Raw genomic sequence first — 27,343 nt, 5'->3', positions numbered from 1 at the left:
ATTTCAGATTCACTTATGCTATGTTCCCACCGACTCGTTTTTTTTTTCTATAAAACTTATTTCAAAATGTTGACATACATTTTGAATAGGGTTGTTATTCGGGGTATATTCCAAATTAAGGTAGGTACTATGTTTATTGGCACGAAAAAAAAGTCCCTAAATCATTCTTTCGCGTTGAAAAATGAGAGTGTTGACAATAGATTTCGAAGGAAGAAAACAGCCATTTTGGAAATATTTCTATTTTATTTCTCCGAAATTTAATTGACAACATCGCCAAATGTCATAAAATTACTACATATGTATACGCAGCAGCTGATTAGATTGTTTACACACACGCATTCATGATAATTGTTTTGAAAAGTTTTTTCTACCAGTTTTTAAATTGTTTTGCAACCAAACCTCACACAGCACTGGACACTAATAATTGTTAAGAATAAAACGCCAGCCGCTCTACTCCTGGTGTATTACCACATTCGGCAACAGCTTTAACGACATGTGGTACATTGTCGTCTTCTTCAGCTTTTCCAAATGGATACCGTCAATTTGTAACGCCCATCTAACAAACATATAATTCCGGTGTTATGCTAACTTTTACATCATGCGCAGCAATGGACTCATTTATCAACAAACTTAATTCGTTGGTGTCCACAATATCTACACAATCGCATTGCAATACCAGCGGACAAGAGTGTACTTATGCCCATGCTGTTGCCGCCTCACTAGCAATTTCAAATCCAGTGGTCACCACCACGGTTCCCACAAAGGATAATAACGCCATTTCATTTGCCAATGAGGGGTTTTAGACGATGCAATTGGTTGCGTGCAATTTTTTGTATTCTCTTTTAAAGTTGCTTCTTAAAAACTTCAGCATTTATACGTTGAAATTTTTCATGCAATCGCTTGAAATTTCAAGTTTCAGAAATGTCAAAAAATTGCAAGAGGAACGGAAAACATGAAATTTTTTCTACCCCCTTTGCTTCTCTACCCCGTTTGCCTACAAACAAGAATTGCGTGCAATTATTGCATGCAATTATTGCATCGTCTAAACCCCTTCAATGTTGCTACCTCGGGGGGAACAACATCATGGGGTGACCAGTTAAAACACGTACACCATACAATAGCTATAGTCAAAGTGAAACTTTTTGTTCAATCAACATAAGCCTATAACTCACGTTCAAGGGTAGTTCCTAAGCAAAAGTCACTGTTCCCGACTTATATTTCGCAAGATAATTCGTCACAAAGGGATGTTAGTGTTCTATCCCTGCCAACATTTTTTGAATTTGGGGCGCTTCTGAGAATCCCCACTACGTCGAAAACAATCATATACGACACCAAAAACTCGTCGGAAAAGCGCCGTCACTATTGAGAAGCTGTACCACGTCAAGTTACTACGAAAAAGTTTCTCATCAGTGCAATTATTAGGTGCCTATTTAGATCAATTTCGAAGGACGCCAATAAGAACCCCTGCAAACTATCAGAAAAAGTGCATTTTAAGGTAATTGTAGAAGAATCATTGTGGTCAAGTAAAACACGATTGTGTAGATGTTTATTGATTTGATTAAACATTTATAACTTCATATAAATATAACATTTTTCGGTTTATCTCATCACATTTACCATAATTTTTTGCATTAATAAAAGAATGATGTTGAGTTTTAAGTAGCAAGTTACATATTGCAGCGTCTATCAGCCAGTTTGTTTATTTTCGATGGAGACAGCGTGCCTGGAAAAATATTTGAAAAACGATCACTTTATTCTATTTGGAAAGTCGAAAATTGTTCACCATATACCTTTCACAATTTTAAGCGTAATATCTATGTTTTCAGAACTTTATTTTCGTTTTTATTTAAATAAAATATAACAAGCTGGTTGCGCTTGGCGTTTCACAAAAAATAAAATGGCTCTTCTAACAGTAGTGATGGCAAAATACTTTCATGTACATTTTGTACTTTTTGTTATGCTTCCCCCATCACAGTTCGCGATGGTTGTGGTGACATTTACGAGTCTGTGGTAGCGATGAGGATGAAATGGAACTTTGAAATGCTGGCATGGATACCAGGAACTCTTCGTTGACTGAAATTAATACATTGAGATGCAAAGTGGCTGGTTTATTGAAGAATGTTTCTTGTTATACTCTCTCAATGTAGATTATTCATCTGGCAACGACGTAAACAACAAGACGTATTTTTTTTTCTCAAAATAATTGTTCTACATCTATTATTAAATTATTATACATAGTTGACATTTTCGGGCATCAAATTGCAATTCTATGCAATGAAGGTGCCTGGTTCTTTGCCGCCTGACATGGACTGCGATGTAGTAGAGGAGGAGGTGCCCACAACATCTCAACTTAAAACATCTTCAACAACAATTGGCAAATTAGCCATGCAAACAAAAACAACACCCATTACTAATGACCGCAAAAGACAACGCATAGAAAATATTATTTCGCCCATCAATATAGATATTTCCACCTTATCGAAAAGGCTAACAAATCATAACCCTAAAGACGGAAACCAATTCGGTATTTTAAGTGTCTTGGCAGATATTGATATTCAAAGCTCCAATCCACCAGCATCAAAACCGATTGTTAAAGACAACAAAAAATCAAACAAAAATGAGAATAATGAAACTGAAACACGAATAAAATGGTGTCCACCTATATTTGTATACAACGTCAACATTAAAACGTTGGTAGAAACATTGAAAACCACAGTTCCTGAATTTACATTTAAGATCAAGAACGTGAATAAAAATAAGAGCAAGCTATACTTTGCTGATCCAAATGTACATGCGTCAATGATGGAACTTTTGAAGGCAAAAAACATCCATTCATACTCCTTTACCCCTAAGGAATTCAAAAGGGATTCAGTAGTGATAAGAGGTTTATATCCAGATACAGATATCAACATGATTAAAGAGGAACTTAATAAAAGGGTACCGCTAACAGTTGCAGACGTAAGTAAATTTAAAACCGCTGCTTCAATCAAAAATAATACCGACACTTCTCTTTTCTTGGCAACTTTGCTTCCGGGGAAGAAAATTGGTGACGTATCTCATATCACAGGTCTTCAAAACCAAGTAATTGTTTGGGAAAAACCCAAAAAAAAGACACTGAGATTCAATGCCGTAGGTGTCAACGTTGGGGCCATAGTGCCCGCAACTGCAATTCGGCATACAGATGTGTGAAGTGTGAAAATAATCATGGACCGGGTGAATGTCAGAGGCAGAGATCTGACACGTCAGAACCATATTGTAAAAACTGCAATAAACCTGGACACCCAGCTAATTGGAGAGGTTGTCCTACTTACAGAAAGTATGTTGCTGCTAAGAAAGAACGGTTACATACAGCGTTGGAACAAAAAGCCATTGCAGCTAACAACGTAAAAAGAGCTCTGAATTACTCCGTCAGAACCTCAAGCAAATCATTTGCTAGTCTTTTCAAACCAGCCACTTCGGAAGAAAGTGGCAAACAAAATAAACCAAGTTTTGTTGAAGACTTCCTGAAACTAGCCAACTACTTCTTGGAACCCCAAGAACTGACCCTAGAGCAGGAGATATGTATTTTTATGAACGAATTTCAAAATATGCCAAAAGCTGATGCAAAAACCGAATTTTTGCGTCTTTTCAACAAAGTTAAAACACAATATGGCTATGGACCATAGATCATTAAACTTTTTAACTTTCAATGTCCGATCTCTGATCGATAAAAGTAGACAAATTGAATTACAAAAAATTCTACAAAACAAAAACATCGACTTTGGATTCATACAGGAGTGTCGTCTCCGAAGGAACATGAGACCAAAACTTGAAAGTTACTATTTCATTCATGACAATTCGGCGTTAGGGACTGCTATTGCCATAAAAAACTCATACAAATACGTCCGCACGACTCTTAATAGTGTTGGAATCAAATCATGTTTAGTGCAAATTGAATCATCGTCCAACAATGGAAACAAAAGGTACTTAGTTGGATCAGTTTACATTCCATGTAGCATCAACATACACTCTCTGAATTCCGATCTTCAGAAATTACTACAACTATGTGGTAATTACGATGGATTTGTTCTAGGCGGTGACTTGAACGCAAGAAACATGGTATGGGGTGATAGTTCAGATAACCCGAATGGTAAAACTCTGTCGAAATGGCTAGATGATAACAGCATAGATATTACTCGCCTATGTGATACTTCACCATCTTATCCAAACGGGCAATCCTTCCTGGATCACTTTTTAATAAGTGCTAACCTCATTGACAGAATCAGCAGTAACTTCGAAATCTCATCCCTTTCAACCTTTTCAGATCATTTTCCACTTTTGCTGAAATTAAAAATGTGTTCAGATATTATAATGGTTTCACCGCGAACCTTTATTTCATACAAAAATACGAATTGGGATAATTTTCGCAATGATTTGGATAGCGTGACGCGTCAAATTACTCCAGAACACTCAATTAATCTCAATAATCAAGAGATTGATTCTCTCATAACACAGTTCAATAGTGCTTTCACCAATGTACATAATAATCATTCTGCCAAAACAGTCATCAAAGATGGCAAACCTCCCCTGTCGGAGAAAGCTAAAAAAATACTAAAAATCAAACATCAATGGCAAAAAGAGCTTAAGAAGATATTTCACAGGCATGGGAACAGACTTAGTAGCCAGTATAAGATTTTATCTAAGCAAATTCAACTTTTAAAGATAATTTTAAAAGAAACAATAGCATTGGAAAGCGCTCAAAAGTTTAGAAATAAACTGGCTAACATAAAACCAGGTCCTTCAGCGTTTAAAGATATTTATAGTATATCTGGTAAAAATAAATCTCCTTTTTGCAATCAACTATGTGCCAATGGCACAATAATTACAAGCAGCAGTGAAATAGCAGATCAATTCAAAAACTTTTATTCATCAATATTTCGTGAAACCATTCCATTAAATCCAGTACCTGATCTGGACAATAAGGTGACATCTTGCGTAGAATCCATTCCAGAACACATTTACACTTTTGATCAACATTTTCGCTCTCTTGACAATCCGGATGACTACCACTTCACAAGTCCTGAAAAGGTTAAAGAGGTTATTAATGCACTGAATAATAAAAGATCCTGTGGTATCGATGGAATTTCAAACTTCATCATTAAGAAATTTCCAGATTCAACAATAAAGTTATTTACGTTAATATACAATCACTGCATCAACAACGGGTATTTTCCAACAGATTGGAAAATGGCAAAAATCATACCCATTAAAAAGAAGCAAGACGCTATGACAACTGCTGATTTTCGTCCAATTTCTTTACTGTCCAATGTTGGGAAAGTAATGGAACAATTAGTGAAAGATAAAATCGAAAAGGAGCTTATTATAGATCCTATATCAAACTTTCAATTTGGATTTAAACGAAAACACTCAACCCAACATGCTCTACTAAAATTTCACAATGACATCATTGCAGGACTACGATACCAAACTTGCACAGTGGCAATCTCTTTGGATATAGAAAAGGCATTTGACTCTGTTTGTCATAAAGGAATTCTCTACAAATTGACAGGCCTTGGTATCGATCCTTATCTCATCAAGTTGATCATGAGCTATTTATCAGCACGAAAATTTCTAGTCTCTGTACAAGACACGTCGTCTACAACAGGAATGATTAGTAGTGGGGTACCACAGGGAAGTGTCCTTGCTCCATTCCTGTTTAACCTCTTCCTTCACGATTTCCCACACACTACTAACTATTCCAAAGCCATTCTATATGCTGATGACTGCATAATATACTCGCATCATAAATCACCATGCCAAGCCTTACACAACGCGTCAAACCATCTGAACATTATCAGCAATTTTTATAAAACGTGGGGCATCAAGATTAACGCTGCAAAATCCGAAGCCATTTGCATCCGAAACGCGTCCGGAAAATGTCCGAAAAATGTTGTCCCAGAAAGTAAGACACTAGCCGCCTTCCTAGATGGAATTGAAATACCATTTAAAACATCTTTCAAATACTTAGGAGTATCATTTGACAATCTATTGAAATTGAACTCGCATGGAAGAACAACACTACAAAAAGCAAAAAGAATAGCTGGGTCTTTTTCATTTCTATTTAACAACAAATACTTACCCATGCAAACAAAACTGCTCCTATACAAGGTGGCGATTAGGTCCGTGCTATTATACGGATTCCCTATATGGTTCACTATATCCCCAACAGTAGCCAAAGAGGTGGAAATATTTGAACGGAAAATCCTGCGTAAGTGTGTGAACAAACACTATGCACACAGGACAAAGAAATATTCCAATACTTATATATATGAAAACTCAGGAGTTGAGCCATTTTGCACATACGCTCTTCGACATCAAAAACTTTTTGCCGAAAAACTGCAAAACCACGAAAATATCCTAATGAACGAAATCTATGACATTGAAAGACAAACTATATGGGCTGAATCAACTTACCTTTCCTCCGTTGGAATCCTCAATGAAATCCTCAGCAACTCAACGATCCACGATCTGCCTCCTCTCTACAAAAAAAACAACATCTGGCTCCCACAGGGGCTAAAACACATAAAAAAAGAAAATAATTTAGTATAAGTTTTAAACTAAATCCAAGACAACAAAAAAAAAACAAATTTTACAAAATCTTGGTATCAAATACCACAGTTCAAAATGTACCTGAACGACCGCTTCAATTGTAGTCACTTTAAATACTATAACATCAAACTGTGATATATACAATTATGTTACCATATACAAGTACACACATACATTCACTTAAGAAAAATTACATATCTATATTGTTTCATGTATTCTGCAATCGTATTATATAGCAGACACTTAAACACTCTTGTTATCAGCAGACACTATGTTTGCTTTCGTTATTTAGTTTGTAGACTGTTGTTTTGTTTTTATATTTATTATTTATTTATGTTTGACAGCAACCATTGCCTGTCAGGTCTCTGTTAAGGCCGCGAGCAAGCCTTATTGTCTAGTCAATATGTATGTTAGTTAACATATACTCCATCTCAATCATGCTAGTAGCATTTCTCACACATCATCGTGTATTAGAATAAGACGAAGATAGTTCTAAGTAGACAATACATTCTTCTGTAAAGAATATTCCTATGTAAAAGAAAGAAAATAAGCCTCAATAAAATTTTATTCTATTCTATTCTATTCTCTCTCAATGTATAATTTTATAACTATTTCAGTCACGTTATAAAATTCAACCAGTATTTTGAATCGATAAAATGCAAGATATATGCATAATTAATTTTTGCATTTTATTTTTGGAACATAGCAACATAGCAATTTATTCTTGTGATTCCATTCGTAGCTACCATAGTACTGCAACATCAATCGCACTGCCTTTATAATTACGATGCACGGCCAGCATTTGTGTTTATTATCCCTATACCAAGTAAAAAGAAACGATTGTAAAATGAAATTCACTAAATAGAACTTTATTTTGTTAACACTTTTCTATAAATTTCATGTTATGTACATTATTTCTATTCTATCATGTAGTAGGGAGCCGCTAGATGATGGCTTTATTACGAAAACACCACTCCAAGTTATTTTTATTTTGTCAATCGATCTTATTGTATTTTTAAATAACAATGCCAACCACATTTGTGTTGTAATTTCACACAAATCATTTGAATAAATAAATTATTTCTTAATTCACATTGCAAATGGCGCCATGTTTTGAAACTAACTAATCTCAACATATGGAAGGATTTAACACGATCTAATTAGGGACTGTGCGCTTTACGTCAGTTTTTCAACTCGAAAAAAAAACAAAGTACCACAAATGAAAAAATATTTCGGTAGTTTTTCGCATTTTTGGTTTTGTATGGAATTTCGCTGCGGAAACCGAACATAGTACCTACCTTTAGGTGGGTTCTCATTCTAAAATTGACGTGTTTTGGAGGAAAACTTGTGTTTTGAACTTGTTATTTGGTATGGCGAAAACGACTCGTTTTGAAGTGCTTATAAAGGAAAAACATTTCAAACCCCAAAACATGCTTGGTGAGAACATCCCCATCGCCACCACAGACTCGTAAGTGACACTACAACAAACGCCAACTGTGATGGGGAAATGTATCAAAAAGTTGGAAATGTACATGACTGTATTTTGCCATCACTATTATCACAAAGCCATTTTGATATTTTGTGAAACCCCAGCGCAAATAGTTTCTTGCAAATTACTTAAATAAAAACAAAAAAAAAAGTGCTGAGAACATAGTTAATGCGCTTAAAAGGTATATTAGTGAAATTTTTTCGACTTTACAAAATGGAATAAAGTGATATTTTTTCAGACATGAAGCCTTGATGGCGATGGTACATCAGCAGAATATAGCAGAATTGCAACTTTTAACACAACACATCCCTTTATTAATGTAAAACATGTGCAATGTGATTTTAGACGTATAAATGTTATACATGTTATAAATTTTTATTCAAATTAATAAAACTCTAAACTATCCTGTTTTATTTGACCACAATGATTCTATTACAACTATCATAAAATGCACTTGGTCCCTGCCAACATTTTTTGAATTTGGGGGCGCTTCTGAGAATCCCCACTACGTCGAAAACAGTCGTATACGATATCCAAAACTCCTCGGAAAAGCACCGTCACTATTGAGAAGTTGTACCACGCCAAGTTACTACAAAAAAGTATCGCATGAGTGCAATTATTAGGAGCCCTTATGGATACATTTAGAAGGACGCCAATAAGAGCCCCTTCAAACAATCAGACCAAGTGCATTTTAAGATAGTTGTAAAAGAATCATTGTGGTCAAGTAAAACACGATTGTTTAGATGTTTATTAATTTTATGAAACATTTATAAATTCTCATAAATATAACATTTATACGACTACCACATCACATTTAACACATTTTTATGCATTAATAAGAGATTGATGTTGAGTTACAAGTTGTAAGTTAAATGTTGTAGCGTCTATCAGCCAATACTTTTATTCCCAATGGAGGCAGCGTGTCTGGGCAAATATTTGAAAAACTATCACTTTATTCCATTTGGAAAGTCAAAAATTGTTCACCATATACCTTTCACAATTTTAAGCGTAATATCTATGTTTTCAGAACTTTATTTTCGTTTTTATTTAAATAAAATATAACAAGCTGGTTGCGCTTGGCGTTTCACAAAAAATAAAATGGCTCTTCTAACAGTAGTGATGGCAAAATACTTTCATGTACATTTTGTACTTTTTGATATGCTTCCCCCATCACAGTTCGCGATGGTTGTGGTGACATTTACGAGTCTGTGGTAGCGATGAGGATGAAATGGAACTTTGAAATGCTGGCAGGGGTATGACAGTTTGAGCCCTGCCAACATTTTTTGAATTTGGGGACTCTTTTGAGAATCCCCACTACGTCGAAAACAATCATATACGATATCAAAAACTCGTCGGAAAAGCGCCGTCACTATTGAGAAGTTGTACCACGCCAAGTTACTACAAAAATGTTTCGCATGAGTGCAATTATTAGGTGCCTTTATAGATCAATTTAGAACGACGCCAATAAGGGACCCTCAAACCAATCAGAAAAAGTGCATTTTAAGATAGTTGTAAAAGAATCATTGTGGTCGAGTAAAACACGTTTGTTTAGATATTTATTAATTTGATTAAACATTTACAAATTCTTAAAAATATAACATTTATACCACTATCACATTACATTTAACATAATTTTTGGCATTAATGATGATGTTGAGTTACAAGTAGCGAGTTACATGTTGCTGCGTCTATCAACCAGTGTTTTTATTCCATGGAGGCAGCGTGTCTGTAAAATATCTGAAAAACAATCACTTTATTCCATTTGGAAAATCACCAAATTGTTCACCAATATACCTTTCACAATTTTAAGCGTATAATCTATGTTTTCAGAACTTTATTTTCGTTTTTTTTAATTAAAATATAACAAGCTGGTTGCGCTTGGCGTTTCACAAAAAAATGGCTTTTTTAACAGTAGGGATGGCAAATTACTTGCATGTACTTTTTGATGTACCTTTTCATGATGGTTGAAGTGACATTTACGAGTCTGTGGTAACGATGAGGTTGAAATGGAACTTTGAAATGCTGGCAGGGAGGGGGCTCTTATTGGCTTCGTGCTAAATGTATCGAAAAAGTCTCCTAATAATTGAACTCATGGGATTCTTTAATATAGTAACTTTGCGTGGTACAACTTCTCAATAGTGACGGCGCTTTTCCGACGAGTTTTGGATGTCGTATACGATTGTTTTCAACGTGGTTGGGATTCTCAGAAGTGCCGTCAAATTCAAAAAATATTTGGAGGGTAAACACTCGTATATTAATAAATTCATATTTTTTCAAGCTCGAGGTCTGAGCTTGAAAAACATGAATTTCTTATTCTCTCTATTTTTATTAGCACTCTATTTTATTTTACTTGACCACAATGATTCTTTTACAACTATCTTAAAATTCACTTTTTCCTAATAGTTTGGCTTCGTTCTAAATTTATCTAGAAAGGCACCTAATACTTGCACTCGTGCGATGTTTTTTTTGTAGTAACTTGGCGTGGTACAACTTCTCAGTAGTGACGGCGCTTTTCCGACGTGTTTTGGTTATCGTTTACGACTGTTTTGATCTGATGAGGATTCTCAGAAGCGCCGCCAATCGATACGAATTGTCGGCGATGAGTAAATAATGGGTAAAAGTGTTATCGATCCCACAAACATGCAGCAGTATCGATTATGCCTTCGGACTTAACTTATAATGTGGCCAATATATGTGATATCTTCGACATGAGCAGCGTCGTCCGGATAAACTTATAGTCTGGACGGCGCATTAGATGCTCTTCAAAAACAAATTCTCGCTTTGCGTGCCTGTCTTGTTCATGCAAACGCCCCATTAGATGACGGTTTATTCGTCCGCCTTTATCAAAGCTTCTTGTACATCCTATTATTTGACAGTACCAAGTACAGATATCGAGTAAATTGAAGAACAATAAATATACAAAAACTTAAAAACAATCAATCTTTTGTGAAAGTGAAAATTGTGAGGAGTGGAAACAGTGATATTGTAAAGATAAATGTTTTATCTCTGATAAAAAGACGCAAATTGTGCGTTGTGATGTCTGTCGTATTTACCAGCCATTTGTGATCTTCGGCCAGTGAAACAACCAAAATAGACAGAAATTAATTTTATATAATGGTTCAAACAACCTATTATCCTTTTAAATGTTATGTTAGCAGTGGTTTCGTCCACTACATTAGTTGGCCATATACGACATCCAATTGAAAAGAATGAGTTTTGTATGGTATGCATTTCGAGTCATATTGGTAAGTTGTAATCCTCATCACAAGTCCAATTTTTGCTGTTTTAACTGCATTATTTTGTGATGGAAGGCTTTTTTCTTTAAAAGCTAAATAAGAATGAGGTTTCCTCGTTCATGTGTATTCATTTTTTTGGAATGTTTCCCTATTTCCTTACCTGCCTCGACCTTCTGCTGACTATTCCCTCCCATAAGTTTTCAACTAGGTTCACAGCACTCCAAGTGCTGTACACTTATCTTGTACTGCAATGTCCAATCGAATTCCAGCCGGTAGTAATAAAATGTAAGTATTTGCTATTATCATATGTGAATATTAAAAAAGTACTATGAAATAAAGTCGTTGTAAATCAAAGTATTACCTGTGTTTAATTTTTTGGTGTTAGTTGAAAACATATTGAATTTTGGGGTCCTATAAAATTATAATGAATAATAGCCTAAATGCAAGATACGTTTTTATAACATTTCAGGCTTTGTCAAATTCATTAGAAGTCAGAAGAAAAACGCCCAGTTGGTCTACAATGGATTTATATACAACAAAAAGCTAACACAGGCGAATGGACACACCACATGGAGGTGCATCGATGTCCTCAAGATGCGATGTAAAGCTGTAGTCATAACTAAGAAAAATGAATTGGTAATAGCTCGTAGAGAGCACAATCACGAGGATCATACACAGAGAATAAACCAAAGACCTTTGTATAATGAAGAGGAAGATTTAGGCGACTACATTGAGCTGAAACCGGATAGTGCAAATATAACTGAATTAATATCAATGACAAATATTGATATACTACCACATAAAAGTGGGAAAGAGTTTAAGCTGTATGTACCCGCAACATGTCCCGGCCTTGACATAAAGGCCCAGATAATGAAAGACGATAACGTGTAGAAGATTATGGAAACAGAATAAAGTAGCCAAATTCCAATATTTAAGTGTTTTTCTCTATTGATCAAAAATTAAAAAAAAAATCAATTGTATATAGCAATAAATGTATTGGTTATGAATGTTGGTAGATAATTACGAGTGTCGAAAGATGGAAAATTAAACATAAATAATATCTTGTATTCCTTACTAATATTTGTACGTATCTTCTTGTTTTCTTTCATATTTAGACACCAAACTTGTATTCATTGAGAGTCCTTGGTCTACGCCTTGTCTGGTACTCAAAGATTATATGTACAATTGCCATAGCCGGAAAAATAACAAAGAGTATTGGCGCTGTCATAACTATTCGAAAAAGGTGCAATCTGAAAGATGTAGATCTCGCTGTGTTCTGGAAAATGGTAGGCTAAAGTGTCTATCTGGCGGAGAACACAATCACCCGCCACACACGGAGAAAATAAGTAAAATGATGGATCGTAACCGATCGACAACTCATAATAACACATCAATGATGCCTCGAATAAAACTACAAAGGCGAGCTCTATCCGTCGATGGCAATGTCAAGGACACAATACAAATTTCATCATCCACCCAACATCAAAGCAGGCATTTGTCTGTCGCAGAGCAACATATTTTGAGCCATTCTACATTGATGTTAATCAGTGATGATTGATTATAAAATATAAATTAAATTTAGTTATTATTTATTTAACATGTATAAATGTTCTTTTCCTCTTCCTAATTTAATAAAAAATAAAATCGTAAGCATACGTATGAATTTTCCCGTTAAAATAAGACAGTACGTATTATTTATGCATATTATCATTCATATATGTCCTAAATAGGTAATTATATACGCTATATTAATTTTTAATATGCATATATTTCGATTAACATTTTCATTCTTACATTTTTAGGTGCTGGCATTCCAATAACCGATCAAAACCGTGTAAAGTATCGATCATCTCTTAAAGGATCGTACCAATTGGTTTTAGATGGGTTCCCCTACACTCGACATAGAGTTCGTGGTGGCACCATTTATTGGCGTTGTGTACAATTTCGACCGCTCAGGTGAGTAGTACTATTTAGTTTAGTAATTATTTTACCCAGACGTTTTGTGGTATATATATTTGGAAAGTTTGTACAGCTTATTATATTTTGATTTTGAGCATTAAATAAATCGCTCGAACTTTTAATTTTGCCGGTTTTACAAGTAACAGTAACAAAAAATAAGAAAATGGAAATTTCCAAAAATATTTAAAAACAAATATGTATCATCCATTTATGAGGGCATCATTCGACAGAACGCATATAAAATGTACCTCCACTTAACTCCCAAGTATATGCTTTTAATTCTCATGTTTCAGGACATTTGATAAATATCATATAACTTCTACTTAATTTTTGTTTTTTCAGCTGCAAAGCAAGAGTTCGAACCAATTCATCCGGGGATCGAGTGTCTATTGTCGATGAAGATCATAATCATAGCATTTTGAAAGAAAGGCGAAAGAAGGGATCTTTGAAATATGTATACGAACAAAGAAAGTTGGCAAAAGAACAAAAAAATTAGAAATGTGATAAATAAAATCCGTATTCAAAATTCAAATAAATTTTTTTATTGCTTCTTTCGACCGTTTATGTGAATTTTTAATTGTTTTTGATTATAAAATTTTACACTACTCCTCACAGATGCAATAGAACATATCTTCACATACAACTGTCGAGGCCATTTAGTATTTAAAGGCTATTCCTACTCCTGTTACCGCAGAACGGCAGCTACGTGTGTAGTTCACTGGCGATGTACGGATTACAAAAGGCATAAATGTTTGGCCCAATTAACTACGAAAAATAAGCAAATTATAGCAACAAGAGATCAACATACACACGAAGCAAGAAAACAGAAATCATTTATACCTAAAGTGTATCAATAAATAATGGATGGATAATAAAATAAATCTACCGAAATATGTCATAATGATTCTTTTGATTGATACCCAATAAAAAGAAGTATAGAAATGCTTTAGAATTGTACTAATTATGTTTACTTTATTTTGTACTTACAGTTGATTTGATGAAAAGGAGTAACATCTTTTTAATGCCCAAGATCCGAGATTCGAAATTCCTTATAAACAAACAGGCAAATTTGGCTACTAAACCAAGCAAACCATACACTATTAAAAAATTGTCTAGTCCTACAGCCCTGGAGAAGCAATCTTCCGAAACTCCGAAAAATACTATTATTGAGCCGATGGACAAGAAAGAGGTAGCGAAGCGATTAAACAGCCCTAAACAAGTTTTGAAAGAAGCCCCCGGAGGTCATACCCTAAATGTGGTAAATCGTAAGAGATTATTGGGCCTTTGTGTTTATTGCTTGAAGAACCCAGATATTGACAAAAAAGAATTGTCCAAAATTACTACCTTCTGTTCAGCTTGTCCGGGTGGATGTTGGATGTGTGAGGCATGTTTTGACGAGATACATAATGTAGCGTAAGACCTTTTGAACATTATCATCTGTACTCTTAAAATAAAATTTAAAAACGTTTGTAACAAATCTTTATTTATGGCAGGCAGAGCTAGGATTTTTTATTCGATATAAGTTTTAACATTAGAGTTGGAACTATTTCTAGATTTCCCTTCATATTTAAACTTCATGTGCTTCAAACCATGATTGTGTTCACCGTACAACACTTCCAATTTAGAATCCTTCGTAGTTCGAACACGGGCTCTACACTTTGTTGAGGAACGGGTTGCACAAATCCATTTAGTACCTCTTGAATTCTGCATAAATTTTACAAAGTGATAGTTGTTGTAAACCAATTTGACTGAAGAACGTTGTCCAGTAGTGAAATAGAAATTATTAAAAGTATAAGCTAAATGTTTGAGGAAGTGGGACGAAAGAAAAAAAGAAGAACGAAACATTGTTGGTTAGATGATTTTTAATCAATGTGGTGATAGAAATTACCTACAAATACAAAGACATTACAAATATCTACCATTAATTTATTAAGATATTTTTGTTTTTATTCTCAATAAAACTTAAAACATTTACGACAATAAAAATAGTAATAATAAGCAAGAAAATATTTTGGGGCACAACTACTACATACATATTTCGAATATTATTTATGATTAAATTGTGTGGGTGTCTATTTCTTGGTCATTACAATTGATGTTGGCTCAACCATATCTGTGACATCGGCCACAATTTCCTCATATTTTAAATGCATTCCAAGCGTTGAATCCAACGTTCCCGAGGCACTAGTAGTTGCTTCCACCACGGAACTTTTGTTATTTGTTTTATCTGGAGTTTGGCCGGTACTTGAGACATTCTTGCGCACTCTCTTTTTACGCCTCACTATCTCTTCATGGGTATGATAGCGGTTAAGAGGGAGGACCATGTCATTTATAGTACACACCCTTGAGCGGCATTTCTGATTCCACCATTGATTGCATCGCCAGTACTTCTTTTCCTCGTTGTTGGGAAGCTTGATTTTCTTTTCGAAAATAAAAGGTTGGCCGCCATAGATCAGCTGTATCCTTCCGCGTGATGTAGCCGAATACACAGCCACCGTTGGTTCATCTAAATTGTTGTTGGTAAACGAAATGAAACGGGAAAAATACAACATTTTTTAGTGAATATATATTATAAGTTGTGAATAATCTTAGAAATAAAGAAATGAAACACTCTATGATAATAATACAGTTTATAAATTGGCTTAGTGTAGTTCTTTATTACTCTTGTCAAAATTAATAATAAGGATCTTCAGCTTTTGGCTTTGCTTTTCTTCCAAGCCGACTTGTAGGTTGATGGTTGTGATGGGGTTTTGTGAGACATATGTTGTAAAGGCCATTGGGCCTCAAGAAAGTGGTTACGCGAGCATTGCAGGCATTTCCATCCCTCACAGTGCGACACTTCCAATATATGGTAGATCCTGTACTATTATTTTTGGAATAAGTATAGTTTTGGTATAGCAATAGATTTTTGCCTCTTTGGCCTGGAATAAATTCTAGTTCTTGATTTGTGTGCATGGCTACTGCAATTGGAGGCTTAGCATCCTCCTCTACAGGTATTTTTGGATCCAAGACTTTTTCCTCCTTTTTCGCGCAAATTACACGATACTCTGAAAATAATAAAATAAAGCATAATGATTAGTAGGAATGACTATTTTGCAAATTTATTTGCATCAACCTTGTTTCATACAAATTTGTCATCATTAAAAAAGTAACAATATCCCATTGTTTATATTTACTTAGTAATAGTAGTCTCTTTATTTTCACAAATCAAAAGATAATACTAAACAGAGTTAGCATTTAAATATAAAATACTCACTGTGCTTGTCCAAATCTTTTGTTATGACTATGTCTAATACATTTCCTTCACTTTTCCGCCCGATGGATACATGGGCGGGTGTGAGTGGTGTGCACATGTAACATGTATGATATCGCCATTAGATGTAAACTTTGTTACTAATCGGGCCTTGCACTTTGCTTTGTGGTACATTGAGCACTTCCAATCACGTTTCGTCGATTCCGGTTTCAGCTTGGAGTTGGGAGTATAGGTGTTGTGTCTAAACAGTACCAATTGTGTACCTCGTCTGGATAAAATATATCGGGCAGGAACTGGATGAGCTGCCAAACAATGAAATAAAATAAATAAAGCTTTGAAATAACACCTTGGGATACAATTTCTCTTAGTTGTGTGCAAGAAAGTCATGAATTATTTAGTTTTGTCTTTTTAGGAACAAATGGTAATTTTATTTTGATATTTCGTATATTACTTATTGAATGTAAATGAACACAGTCCCTATTGGTTTTAGTTTTCGAAACGGTCAGTGCTTTCAAGCTTTATGGGGTAATATTGATGGGTGGTTTGTATATGGCGTGGATGATTGTGATTTTCATCTTTCAAATGCACCTTCAATGTGTCCCTTCGTATTACAGCCCGAGCTCGACATTGTTTTCGAAAATTAGCACATTTTAAGTATAACGCATTGGCGGATTTGGAACTCTTGACAAAGCGATAGTTGTTTATAATCGTATAGTTCTTAAAACTGCCACGCCTGAAGGCTGAAACAAAGGTGGAAATAGAACAAATCAGATAAGACTTTATTATACGATAAATGGTTGTAGTAAAGTTTCGTAGGAATGAAAGCTATTTTACTAAGATCTAAAAATAACGGTGCTAGATTTTATGAAACTAATAGCGGTTTAAATTGATTTGCTCTTTTATTTATCTGCATATTTTATCTCCGCCACCACGTCATGATTATGTTTCTTACGGCCAAGCTTAATTGTGTTTTTGCCTGCAGTCACACATCTAGCTGGGCAACGTAATGAACTATTACTATTTTTATTACACACCCAATTAATTGTTGAGTTATACCTTCTTTCGGCTGTATATAGGAAGCCATTATATATTAAATTTAGACCACCTCGTCGATTGCGAACAAAAGTGTATAGATCTTCTATCCATTCTCCAGGTTTTGAACGGCCATCTTTTCTGACATCTGCAAAGGGTTAAATAAAAATTAACAAATAGTAAATTTTAAATTACATACACAAGTAATTGGGATAAAATAATACACCGCCTTAGATGGGAAATCAATCTACTTGTATTTCATTAAATATTATGAGTATCCGAAAGCTGATATTTATAAAGATAGTGAATACATTGTTCTTAGTCCTATTTCTAATGAATTAGTTATGATTATGGTGACCTCTTAGGGATGCTATTCGGTTGAATTTTGTTATTACCCGAGCTGTACATTTTGTATATTTACAACGTACTTTGACACATTCCCAGTAGCAAACATCTTTTATGCGACGATTAAGGGTGTAATTTTTGCCATTAATTGTTAGGAGCTTATTGCCTCGTACACTTCGGATGAAACTAACATTAAGGTGGTCATAATTCGATTTCTTGCTCGGGTCACACTTGATGACATGTAGAAGGGAACAATCTGTAAATAATTGAAAATAATAAGAGCATATGTAGTCGCATATTTGTCACATAAAAATATATAACATGTATATCATATTATTCTATTTAAACCTGTTTTTCTTATTCTAAACTTAAATCTCATTTTTGTTGTGGTAATTAATATCAATCAGTATTAAATACTGCTACTTTTTTTTTATTTATATTAAATTTTATTTACATATTCATTAAAACAAATGAAGTTCCATACCATTTATTTTTATTTATATTTTTTTTTATCAAAACGAGCCCGTGTAGATTATTTTGTGTTATATTCTTCAAGCGACATTTATTAACAGAAACCTTTGGGACAACTTTTATTCTCATTAATTCCGCCAAAGTAGATATGGTGACAGTCCGCAATATACTTTACACAAGGGCTACGCTCATTCTACGTCGATGGGCAACATTAATTCTACGTCGATTACGATAATTACAAGACACAAATATCTCTTTTTTCTTTATTTGGAAACTATTTCTAAACAGTATAGTCTATAGACATTAGCCATTTTTATGTATATTTTATATATTGCCATACTTTCGGGTATCAAATCAATCTAGATTTCTATAAGTTGTTGAGTCAAGAGTTGATTCCGAGCAAACGTTATTCCTCCAAATTAAATGCCATACCAAATTTAAAATCATTTGGGTTCCCGACATTATTGGAATCAATTAAGAAATACTGCACTAGTCCTGAAATATATTTTTCCTAAAATAAAGGTTAACTACAATTAAAACTTTTTATCCTTTTAAACTAGCAGAAGTTTTCCCGCATCTCTTCGCATATCGCATTATAATTGGTTACCCATGTTTTATGGTAGCTTGTTGCACTTTGGTTATTGCATTCCATAAAAGTTGCACCGAATGTATTAATAATTAATGATTCTGTACGAAAATTATCAAAAAAAAAACAATGTCATCAAAGTGCGATTTTATTTAAAATCTTCCCCATCATTTCGTAAAATAATTGGCCATAAGATTAAGATTGACCCTTCCAAAGGAACGATCCAGCTATGCTACTAAATTCGCCTGCCAAATCACGAAAGCTGTTTTTAATTAAATAAGAAATTCGGCACATTAATATAGCAATAGATTTAATGGAGTCAAGTTCAAGTCACATTTTTGAAATGACAGGTCACTCTCATATTTATTCAGTAAATTAATGCCAAATTCCCAACCAGAAAAGGAACGAAAACAATTTGAAAACCACATCAATTTCACTTCCACGTCCCCATTGTATGCTAGGAAGCTGAAATCGATCACAATTAATTAAATGGGTATATTTATGGAAAACAAATTAAATAAATAAATGAAATTATTAAATTGTCAAATATACTTTTTATTTTCTACGATTGGATTCTTTCCACTTTGTTGTATCGATTTAAGAATCAAAAATCTGGAGACTCCAAACTAGGTAATTCCAATAACGAAACATTCATGCACGTAGGTATTCATGTTCACTAAAACTGGTTACTCCAACAAAATTTTTTTGGACTCTATTGTTATACAAATAGGACATTCATTTTTCACTAAATCTATTCGACCACTATTCATGAATGAAATTGATGAATATGATGGGTATGAAGGATTTTGCTAAACAGATAACTTACTTGGAACGCCAGTCTTAGAAAATCTATCATATAAACTTTACTTCTTTATTCACTGCCACAAATAACACAATATATTTGATACACATAAACAACGGATAGGATCTTTTACAATAAATTTATTAAAATAATAAAATGTCAATTGCAAACATTTGGAAAATAACAAATTGACAAGCTTCACGCCGTGAAGATAAATGCAAAACGAGCGATGCCTGTCGGATGAAAAAATCACTGTTTATACAAGGACGTTAACACTTAAAAATATGTGTGTAAACATTTCACGAAAGAATGTGCCGTTCGCATTATGCGTCTGTGTTAGTAAAGAATCTTACAGTGTGGCCATTCGATACGAATTGTCGGCGATGACCAAATAATCGGTAAATTTGGTATCGATCCCATAAACATGCAGCAGTATCGATTATGCCTTCGGACTTAACTTAAAGTGAGGCCAATATCTGCACGGATTAATGCATGGTATGAAATTCAACCTATAGTCTGGACGGTGCATTATACTCATCCAATAATGACACTCTCCAACATATAATGGGAACGGTGCAGTCAAAATATCGGATCGCGGATTAATTGCTGTACGCAAAAAAATCTCAAATTGAAGTCTAATGCGCCGTTACATCATACTTGTGTTTGGACGACGACAGATTTGACTCTCAATGATTTCAATTAAATTTGTTCTAAAATTATGCACTGTTCACAAATTTCTATGTGAACAGTGCATATGGAATACACACAGGCAGCGAGATGGACATCGTTTTCCTTTGTTTTGTCATATTAAGGTTCTTCATTTTGTTTGACATTCTATTTCATTTTGAATGCATCTCTGCAAAGTACATCAATGTTGTGTCAATGGGCTGCGCGTTGGGACTGTCGTCGAAATTTTACTAAATATTTATTGTTCCTTGCATCTATACATTGTGAGATTGTTATTGTTTATACAGAAAAGTCTATTAAAAATGTGTCTTCATTTTTCCCAATCTGTAAAAACTGTTCTAGATTAAGGGACCCACAAACATTAAAAAATAGACAAACATAAAGGATATTGACGATAAATTCCAAACCATATGATGTACTATAATAAAATGAATAAACAAATTTACTTAGAACTCGTACGACTGTGTTTTCTTTTTAATTTTCGCTAATAATTTCCACTATTTGTTTAATATAATTTTAATATTTTCCACCATTTTTGTCTTTTCGATGTTTGATAATTGAAAATTTTCTCTTGTCTCCAACAGTTATACCTTCAAAAACCAAAGTAATAACGAAACCCACCACTTCTAAAACTACTTCGGTTTCTTCCAAGAGGACTAAACGCGGATCTGGAAAAGTTCCACTATACGCCGGTAGTAAGTAAGTAGTACTTTTTTGGAACTGCCTGCAGCAGGTGTTATTAACAAATGTATTTTATGTTCCATTTCAGAGTGTATGTTTCCAAAAATGATTTGATGAAAATATATATCCCAAATGCGTGTATATATACGTCACGCTTAAGTGAATTGGTATTTGGCCTAGAAACACTTGAGAATGTTGCCAAAGCTGGAGCAAAGGATCGTGTAAACCTCTTGGATGATGAATTGCTCAAGTCAGTCATAAGTAAGTCACGCTTTAATATTTTTTCCAATTCATCGCTATTGGTAGTCTAATAGTCTTTCTATAATTACCATATTTCAAACAATTCACAATTTATTGCGACAACGAATAAATCCATTTCATTTTGTTGATTTCATATTACTGAGTATTAGACATGAATAAATGCTCGCCATAGTAACATATCTTAACTACACAATTTTCAAATAGAATAATAATAAATAGTGGAAAACCTTAAACGGGTTCTCAAATTCCTGGGATGTGGCCTATAATTTTTCTGGAAGGGGATAAAATTTTTCAAAATGTAGTAGTTCGTTATCTAATATTGGAATCAATTCTAATTTGGATACTACCTACAGTCGATGAACTGGACATTTCGGGGCAAATTAGTAATTTAAATTTGTATTTAAATTGGAATATTAAGGCCATTGCATATTCTTTACTAGTAAGTACCTATGAGCTACATAAGATAGGAAGGATCTCGAATATATCTTCTGTATGGTGTAAATGCTAATTTTCTCTAATTGAGTTTTCTTAGTTGTTTGCAACAATTTGTTTATTCATTATATTTGTTAAATCGATTTTTAGTACATGGCAAACAAATACTTTTTTTTTTTGTTTTTCATTACAGCTCACGTAGTGCAAGTGTTTTCAATGCGAGGAGAAAAAATAGACGACACTATGGTATTGCGTTTTATACAACAGAAAATTGCCAATATATTTCCACCAAAAGCATCCACTGAAGAATGAACGAAACAAAATATTTAATTTTGGTTGACCTATGCATGTATAATTTTTATTTTAATACAAATACTTTATTGTTGAACTGAATAAATTCTTTGCAAAAATGTTACATTTTTTATGTTTCCCTGTAGCAGAAATTTGAATGTAATAAACCATTTGAAAACAGCTTACTAATAATGATTCTTTCTAATATGTTTTTCAGACATCAAGTACATGTTTGAAGACAGAAATCCCGCCACCACTTACATCCAGTATTCCACTACGCAAAGGGGTCGTGTTATGTTAATATATAATGGCTATAGATATGTGGAAAATCGTCAATCCCATAAGAATATATTTTGGCGTTGTTCACGTTATGTCAAATATGGTTGTCGGGCAACAGTGGTAACATCAAAGGTTAATGATGATGTCTCCATACGGGTCGCCGGTTCCCCACACACCCACGAACCAGAGATGAAAGCTGATAATTTGGAAATTTCATCTGACTTTCTTGAAGATTCCAAAGTTGGATATATGCGATCGATGGTGGGATTATTAGGCGACATCAAGTAAATCATTAACTTGGAAATGCATCGTTCAACTGTGCAATTTCGTTTTATTTTAAGGTTTAATACTGTTCTAGTGAATGTACAAAGAATAAAAAAATAAAAACAAAGAAAACATACAACGAATAAAAACTATTAACATAACACAAAAAGAATTTTGTTATCAACATTTCTATTGTAATGTTTTATAATTCTATACTAACATAAATTTTTGAATTTTGCTTGTTGTTATTCCAGCCAAACCACCCAAATCGAGCCAGTCAAATACATCAGCTGCCGGTAGTAGTGAAGAATTCCGCAAGCCACAAAATCTACCAAAAATTTTGGATGGAAAATTTTACAATAACATACAACCTCATCCGAAAACTCCGGGTGGCATTCAGGCGACATGTACAACCTGCTCTGGAATAATTTCGGGTACCACCAAATCTACCGGAAATTTTTTGAGTCATATTAAACGACGACATAAAGACATTTTACCCTCATGCCAATTGTACTGTTCATCAAAAAGTCTTAGTTGTTTCAATCAGGTCGATATGAAGTTTCCTCCTTTTCCGGGAGGCATGACATCACCTCCCACTCCAATACTTTTACATTATGCGGCAAATATGAAAGACGTAAAGACGGAAACGGTGCCAACATCGACAACTATAGCGGCCATGTCTACATTCGTACGTAGTGGAACAAATACTTCTTCGAGTGGCCAGTCACCATCCTAACTATAAGGACTAATTCAATAATAGGTCTCTTCGTGTACTTCTCCTGCAGAATATATACCCAGTAAAACAGTATGCATATTTCTGCATACCGAATTTGCATTCTTCCAATTTTGAAATATCTTTTACAATATTTTGAGTAGGCGAACATGCATATTCCATGCCAGACTAATTTATTTGGTGACTTCGTAGTTTTTAAATACGTTAAAAGCATATTTACATGACAAAAGCTTTCCATTTCAGACTCATCTAAAGTCAAATTCACTCACTACACGAATTTTATATCGCAGCAAAATAATATTGTTTCATAGTTTTTTACGTACGTTTAGTGAATCAAATTAATTCTATAAAGAACCTTGTTTCACACATTTAAATTAAACGTAAATTATATATGGCGTATAAATATTTTTATTGACTTTATAATAAGCAAGCAAATTTGATCCTAAACGCTCTTTCATACAGAAATATTTATCATTGCTTTCATTTATTCAAAGGCAAGCGTTATCTTCCCCCATGCTTTAAGGCAAACATCATCTCAAAGTATTGTATGGAACAAAATGAGCCCAATTTCTATTTATTTTTTTTTATAATTTTATTCATATGTATATACATACTGAATATTTTTGTCCAATTTGCGATAGTAAACAAAAACCTATTACCAAAATGTTGGTTGCCACTATATTTATTACGGGTCAAGATTAAAACAATTTAATAAAACTTTTGTATGAAAATTAGGATGACATGTCAATTGTGCGTAACAATACAAAATATATGTTCGTCTCACATGAAACTAAAATAAGAGCAATGAAACCTAAAATGCCTTCCGACACTATTTTGTATGAAAAATTTATGATTTGGAAAGTCACTAATTTCATGTCAATTTTCAAAAAAATGTTAACTATTGTTTATAAATTGTACAGAATTTCAACCAAGATGAGATCAAAAACACTATTCTAGTTAAAGGGGAAGATTTCGCAGTGGCCATGTAGGCCACACGGCCTTTGTATTTTATTGAAGTAATAAAATAAATATGTACACATTTATTTTGATAGCATTATAATGTCTTATGTATGTTGTGCAAGTTTAAAATTTTAAAGCTAATTTGTATTTAGTCCTTATTTGTTAATTTCGTATTGCTTGTTTATATGTGCGTGGAAAACAATGAAAACTAATCATAACATAGATAAGCTCCCAGTATCAAACCTAATTTTATCCTTATAATGTTTAATCTATGAATATTTTATAAGTTTTATTATATATGTATTCTTAGTGTATATAACTTGAACGAATAAAAAAATATTCTTGAGAAAAACCGTGAGTGACAGTATTCCTACATGTTAAATTTTGACTATCTAGCATAGTATGTAAATTAAATTCTTCTATTAAAAAATGTATTCTTTTTGTATTTTTCAGCCAAAATTCATCCCAAGGCATTTAACTGCCATTCTCCGGATATGATATCGGCGAATTTTCAATTATGTGCAAAATTTGGTTTATCCAAAAAATCGCGCCCACTGCTAATGATCGAGAACTTTACATTCGTTTGCGATACAAAACCAAAAAATAAATCAGCCTACGTCTCTAGCTGGAGGTGCTCTATGTATGTGAAATATTTATGCAAGGCAAGAGCGTGCACAAAACAAATTGGTGATGACATCAGATATCGAATAACCCATCCATATCATACCCATTAAGCTTTTCATAAAAACACATCATCGTAACACAAGTAAAACAATATTTTATGAATATCTGGGGGACTCTGACGCACCGGTTGAGGACGAGTTAAGAATACTTGGATTGACCTTCTCTAGGAATCTTTTATGGGATAGGAATGTCAAAAGGCTGAGGAATAGACATACAGAGATTAATAATCTGATTAAATTGATTTGTCCCAGATCCAAGGGACCCCATGTGGATACAGCCGTCAACATTTGTAGGGCATTGACCTCGGGTATACCCTCTCACGTGAAAACGATTTATGGCTGGACATCGGAGTCAAATATGTTTGCTCTGAATACGTCTCTTAACGACTGTTTTCGTACTGCAACCGGACTTCTTCGTGCTACACCGGTGGAGGCTCTGAGGATTGAGGGCAGATTCGCAGATTTTTTTTCTCCCTTTTGGAGAGGAACTCTGTGAATCTGGCCTCTAGATCCATAACATTGCCCTCTGACGGACTGCATAATATTTTTTGGCGTCATATTAAGCTTGACACCCATGGCAGGCCTACCTCCATTGACAAAATGTTGGAACTTTTGAATGCATACAGTATAAGGATACCTAATAGACCATATCGTACAAGGCCCCAGACGGGGAATTTTAAATTTGACTACGGTCTGTCGACTTATAGGAAGAATGACACGAATTCTGTCTGCTTCAAATCACTTTTTCTGGAGAGGATTGGCGCGCTTCGACCTGATAACGTCTTATTTACAGACGGTTCGTTCGACGGGATTCGCACTTCTTATTCAGTGGTTAGACGTAATTCCGATGATACATTTGAGCCTGTAATAAGAGCTAGAATACCTAGTCACAGTGGAATTTTTCAGCACGCCCGAGTGTATTTTTCTTTCCCGACTTGGAGTTAACAAGTATTTTTAACACTCGGCATTATTATGACGGCACTGACCCTGTCATGTGTCAATTTTGTTTTACCCCTCTTACAGTCAGACATATTCTCGCTGAATGTGCTTCCTCAAGAACTGACTGAAGTATTGGACTGCTCCAGAGCTGATATGCTCCCAAAGATTCGGGTTTCACTTCGGATCCATAATGTGTGTGACAGAAACCAGTTTTAAGTGATATAGTTTTCTTGCTTTTTTTAGTTTTTCTGAATTACTTTTATTTTTATTCTAATGTTTTTGTCATAGATTAGTTTAGTCAGAGATGGATGGGGGCATATGATCTTTGCTAGCCGGCACCCTATCAATATATATATATTTTTATTTATTTAACTAATTTTTTTTTTTAAAGAAATGTTATGAATATCTATATTTTTTGTCAAAAAAATCTGAATTTTTATCAAATTGAGGCATAAACGAAATGTTTGCTGATCGCTTTTGGGAGCTTGTAAGTATATTACAGTGCAAAAACATACCAAAAACTACTTTGATTCTTAAATACGTTTTGGGGAAAATTTATAACATAAACATTTTATAAGTTAGACCCAGAAGTAAAAAAAGTATAGCAGCAGACATCGACTGCTGTTTTTAGCAGACTTTTTTCTTTGAGTGTAGATATGAATTTTCCCGACTCAATCTACAGACCCACATTTTCAGAAACTTAATTTGCTACTGACACGTAGCATTAACTTTGTTTCCTAGTTTCTTCGACTTTGTTCGTCAAAAGTTTACTTATTACTTTAAATATTTTTAAAAATTGTAAAGAAGATTTGTTTCCTTTGAGGCCGGTACGGAGTTAATGTGGGGCAGCTGAAAAATGTAAAATTTAACCAATCAAAATATTACTGAAAAAGAAATTTCGAACAAGAGTTATCGAGCCACCGTGGTGCAATGGTTAGCATGCCCGCCTTGCATACACAAGGTCGTGGGTTCGATTCCTGCTTCGACCGAACACCAAAAAGTTTTTCAGCGGTGGATTATCCCACCTCAATAATGCTGATGACATTTCTGAGGGTTTCAAAGCTTCTCTAAGTGGTTTCACTGCAATGTGGAACGGCGTTCGGACTCGGCTATAAAAAGGAGGTCCCTTGTCATTGAGCTTAACATGGAATCGGGCAGCACTCAGTGATAAGAGAGAAGTTCACCAATGTGGTATCACAATGGACTGAATAGTCTAAGTAAGCCTGATACATCGGGCTGCCACCTAACCTAACCTAATCGATGTCGAAAGTAATAATTGTGCCACATTGCGGTGGTTATTCAGTTATTTATTTAATGGTGATGTATGCGAAACATTATCTGCACTATTCTATGTATGGAATTCATTGGATAA

At 34.2% G+C, this 27,343-nt stretch overlaps 4 protein-coding genes and 2 long non-coding RNA genes across 38 annotated transcripts in view; 1 reads left to right on the top strand and 5 right to left on the bottom strand.

The window, feature by feature from the left end:
* Window positions 1-27,343, top strand: part of LOC142226702 (modifier of mdg4-like) — a 70,815-nt gene that overhangs the window by 11,751 nt on the left and 31,721 nt on the right. The window contains exons 5-7 of one of the 28 annotated variants that reach the window (XM_075296905.1): window positions 21,033-21,147; window positions 21,218-21,390; window positions 22,016-22,237. The exons of 19 other annotated variants lie outside the window; for them this stretch is intronic. In XM_075296905.1, the coding sequence (XP_075153020.1) occupies window positions 21,033-21,147; window positions 21,218-21,390; window positions 22,016-22,134 (407 nt within the window). In that variant the 3' untranslated portion in view covers window positions 22,135-22,237. Of the gene's footprint in view, window positions 1-11,782; window positions 12,244-12,428; window positions 12,994-13,115; window positions 13,270-13,614; window positions 13,809-13,887; window positions 14,164-14,261; window positions 14,750-21,032; window positions 21,148-21,217; window positions 21,391-22,015; window positions 22,238-22,330; window positions 22,829-22,910; window positions 24,702-24,802; window positions 25,125-27,343 lie in introns of those variants that run through there. 8 more of the 28 variants (XM_075296974.1, XM_075296990.1, XM_075296847.1 and 5 more) reach the window with 8 other exon arrangements.
* Window positions 8,792-9,327, bottom strand: LOC142226918 (uncharacterized). The gene is made up of 2 exons (XR_012719774.1): window positions 9,069-9,327; window positions 8,792-9,001 (listed from the first exon to the last, which is right to left on the bottom strand). It is a non-coding gene; the product is annotated as an uncharacterized LOC142226918 (long non-coding RNA).
* Window positions 9,601-10,058, bottom strand: LOC142226913 (uncharacterized). Its single transcript, XR_012719773.1, has 2 exons — window positions 9,872-10,058; window positions 9,601-9,814 (listed from the first exon to the last, which is right to left on the bottom strand). It is a non-coding gene; the product is annotated as an uncharacterized LOC142226913 (long non-coding RNA).
* LOC142219896 (uncharacterized) lies at window positions 14,739-15,194 on the bottom strand. The gene is made up of 2 exons (XM_075288660.1): window positions 15,161-15,194; window positions 14,739-15,068 (listed from the first exon to the last, which is right to left on the bottom strand). Exons 1-2 carry the CDS (start codon window positions 15,192-15,194, stop codon window positions 14,782-14,784), a joined length of 321 nt encoding a protein of 106 aa, XP_075144775.1. The 3' UTR covers window positions 14,739-14,781.
* On the bottom strand, window positions 14,932-16,669 carry LOC142226845 (uncharacterized). Of its 3 annotated transcripts, none has more exons than XM_075297091.1 (3): window positions 15,935-16,190; window positions 15,306-15,778; window positions 14,932-15,068 (listed from the first exon to the last, which is right to left on the bottom strand). In XM_075297091.1, exons 1-2 carry the CDS (start codon window positions 16,047-16,049, stop codon window positions 15,345-15,347), a joined length of 549 nt encoding a protein of 182 aa, XP_075153206.1. In that variant the 5' UTR covers window positions 16,050-16,190; the 3' UTR covers window positions 14,932-15,068; window positions 15,306-15,344. The 3 variants fall into 3 exon arrangements, with proteins under 3 accessions (XP_075153206.1, XP_075153200.1, XP_075153211.1); XM_075297096.1 differs by lacking the exon at window positions 14,932-15,068 and adding an exon at window positions 16,529-16,669 and having other exon boundaries at window positions 15,587-15,778; window positions 15,935-16,319; XM_075297085.1 differs by lacking the exon at window positions 14,932-15,068 and having other exon boundaries at window positions 15,194-15,778.
* LOC142226877 (uncharacterized) lies at window positions 16,713-19,993 on the bottom strand. Of its 4 annotated transcripts, none has more exons than XM_075297126.1 (5): window positions 19,786-19,993; window positions 17,986-18,158; window positions 17,582-17,705; window positions 16,977-17,265; window positions 16,713-16,827 (listed from the first exon to the last, which is right to left on the bottom strand). In XM_075297126.1, the coding sequence occupies exons 3-4, from the start codon at window positions 17,607-17,609 to the stop codon at window positions 17,012-17,014; spliced, it is 282 nt and encodes a 93-aa protein (XP_075153241.1). In that variant the 5' UTR covers window positions 17,610-17,705; window positions 17,986-18,158; window positions 19,786-19,993; the 3' UTR covers window positions 16,713-16,827; window positions 16,977-17,011. The 4 variants fall into 4 exon arrangements, with proteins under 4 accessions (XP_075153241.1, XP_075153248.1, XP_075153255.1 ...); XM_075297133.1 differs by having other exon boundaries at window positions 17,114-17,265; XM_075297140.1 differs by lacking the exon at window positions 16,977-17,265.

Source organism: Haematobia irritans, chromosome 1 (assembly GCF_050003625.1).
Source record: "Haematobia irritans isolate KBUSLIRL chromosome 1, ASM5000362v1, whole genome shotgun sequence".
Lineage (NCBI taxonomy): Eukaryota > Metazoa > Arthropoda > Insecta > Diptera > Muscidae > Haematobia > Haematobia irritans.
This window is presented reverse-complemented; position numbering and strand designations above follow the sequence as displayed.

Coding starts and splice junctions, on each gene's coding strand:
- LOC142219896 (XM_075288660.1), bottom strand. CDS start 15,194: ATGGTAGATATTTGTAATGTCTTTGTATTTGTAG. Junction 15,069..15,160: donor TAATGTCTTTGTATTTGTAG/GTAATTTCTATC, acceptor TCAAACATTTAG/CTTATACTTTTAATAATTTC.
- LOC142226877 (XM_075297126.1), bottom strand. CDS start 17,609: ATGGCTTCCTATATACAGCCGAAAGAAG. Junction 17,266..17,581: donor CTATATACAGCCGAAAGAAG/GTATAACTCAAC, acceptor CCTTTGTTTCAG/CCTTCAGGCGTGGCAGTTTT.
- LOC142226845 (XM_075297091.1), bottom strand. CDS start 16,049: ATGGCCTTTACAACATATGTCTCACAAAACCCCATCACAACCATCAAC. Junction 15,779..15,934: donor TATTATTAATTTTGACAAGA/GTAATAAAGAAC, acceptor ACAACAATTTAG/ATGAACCAACGGTGGCTGTG.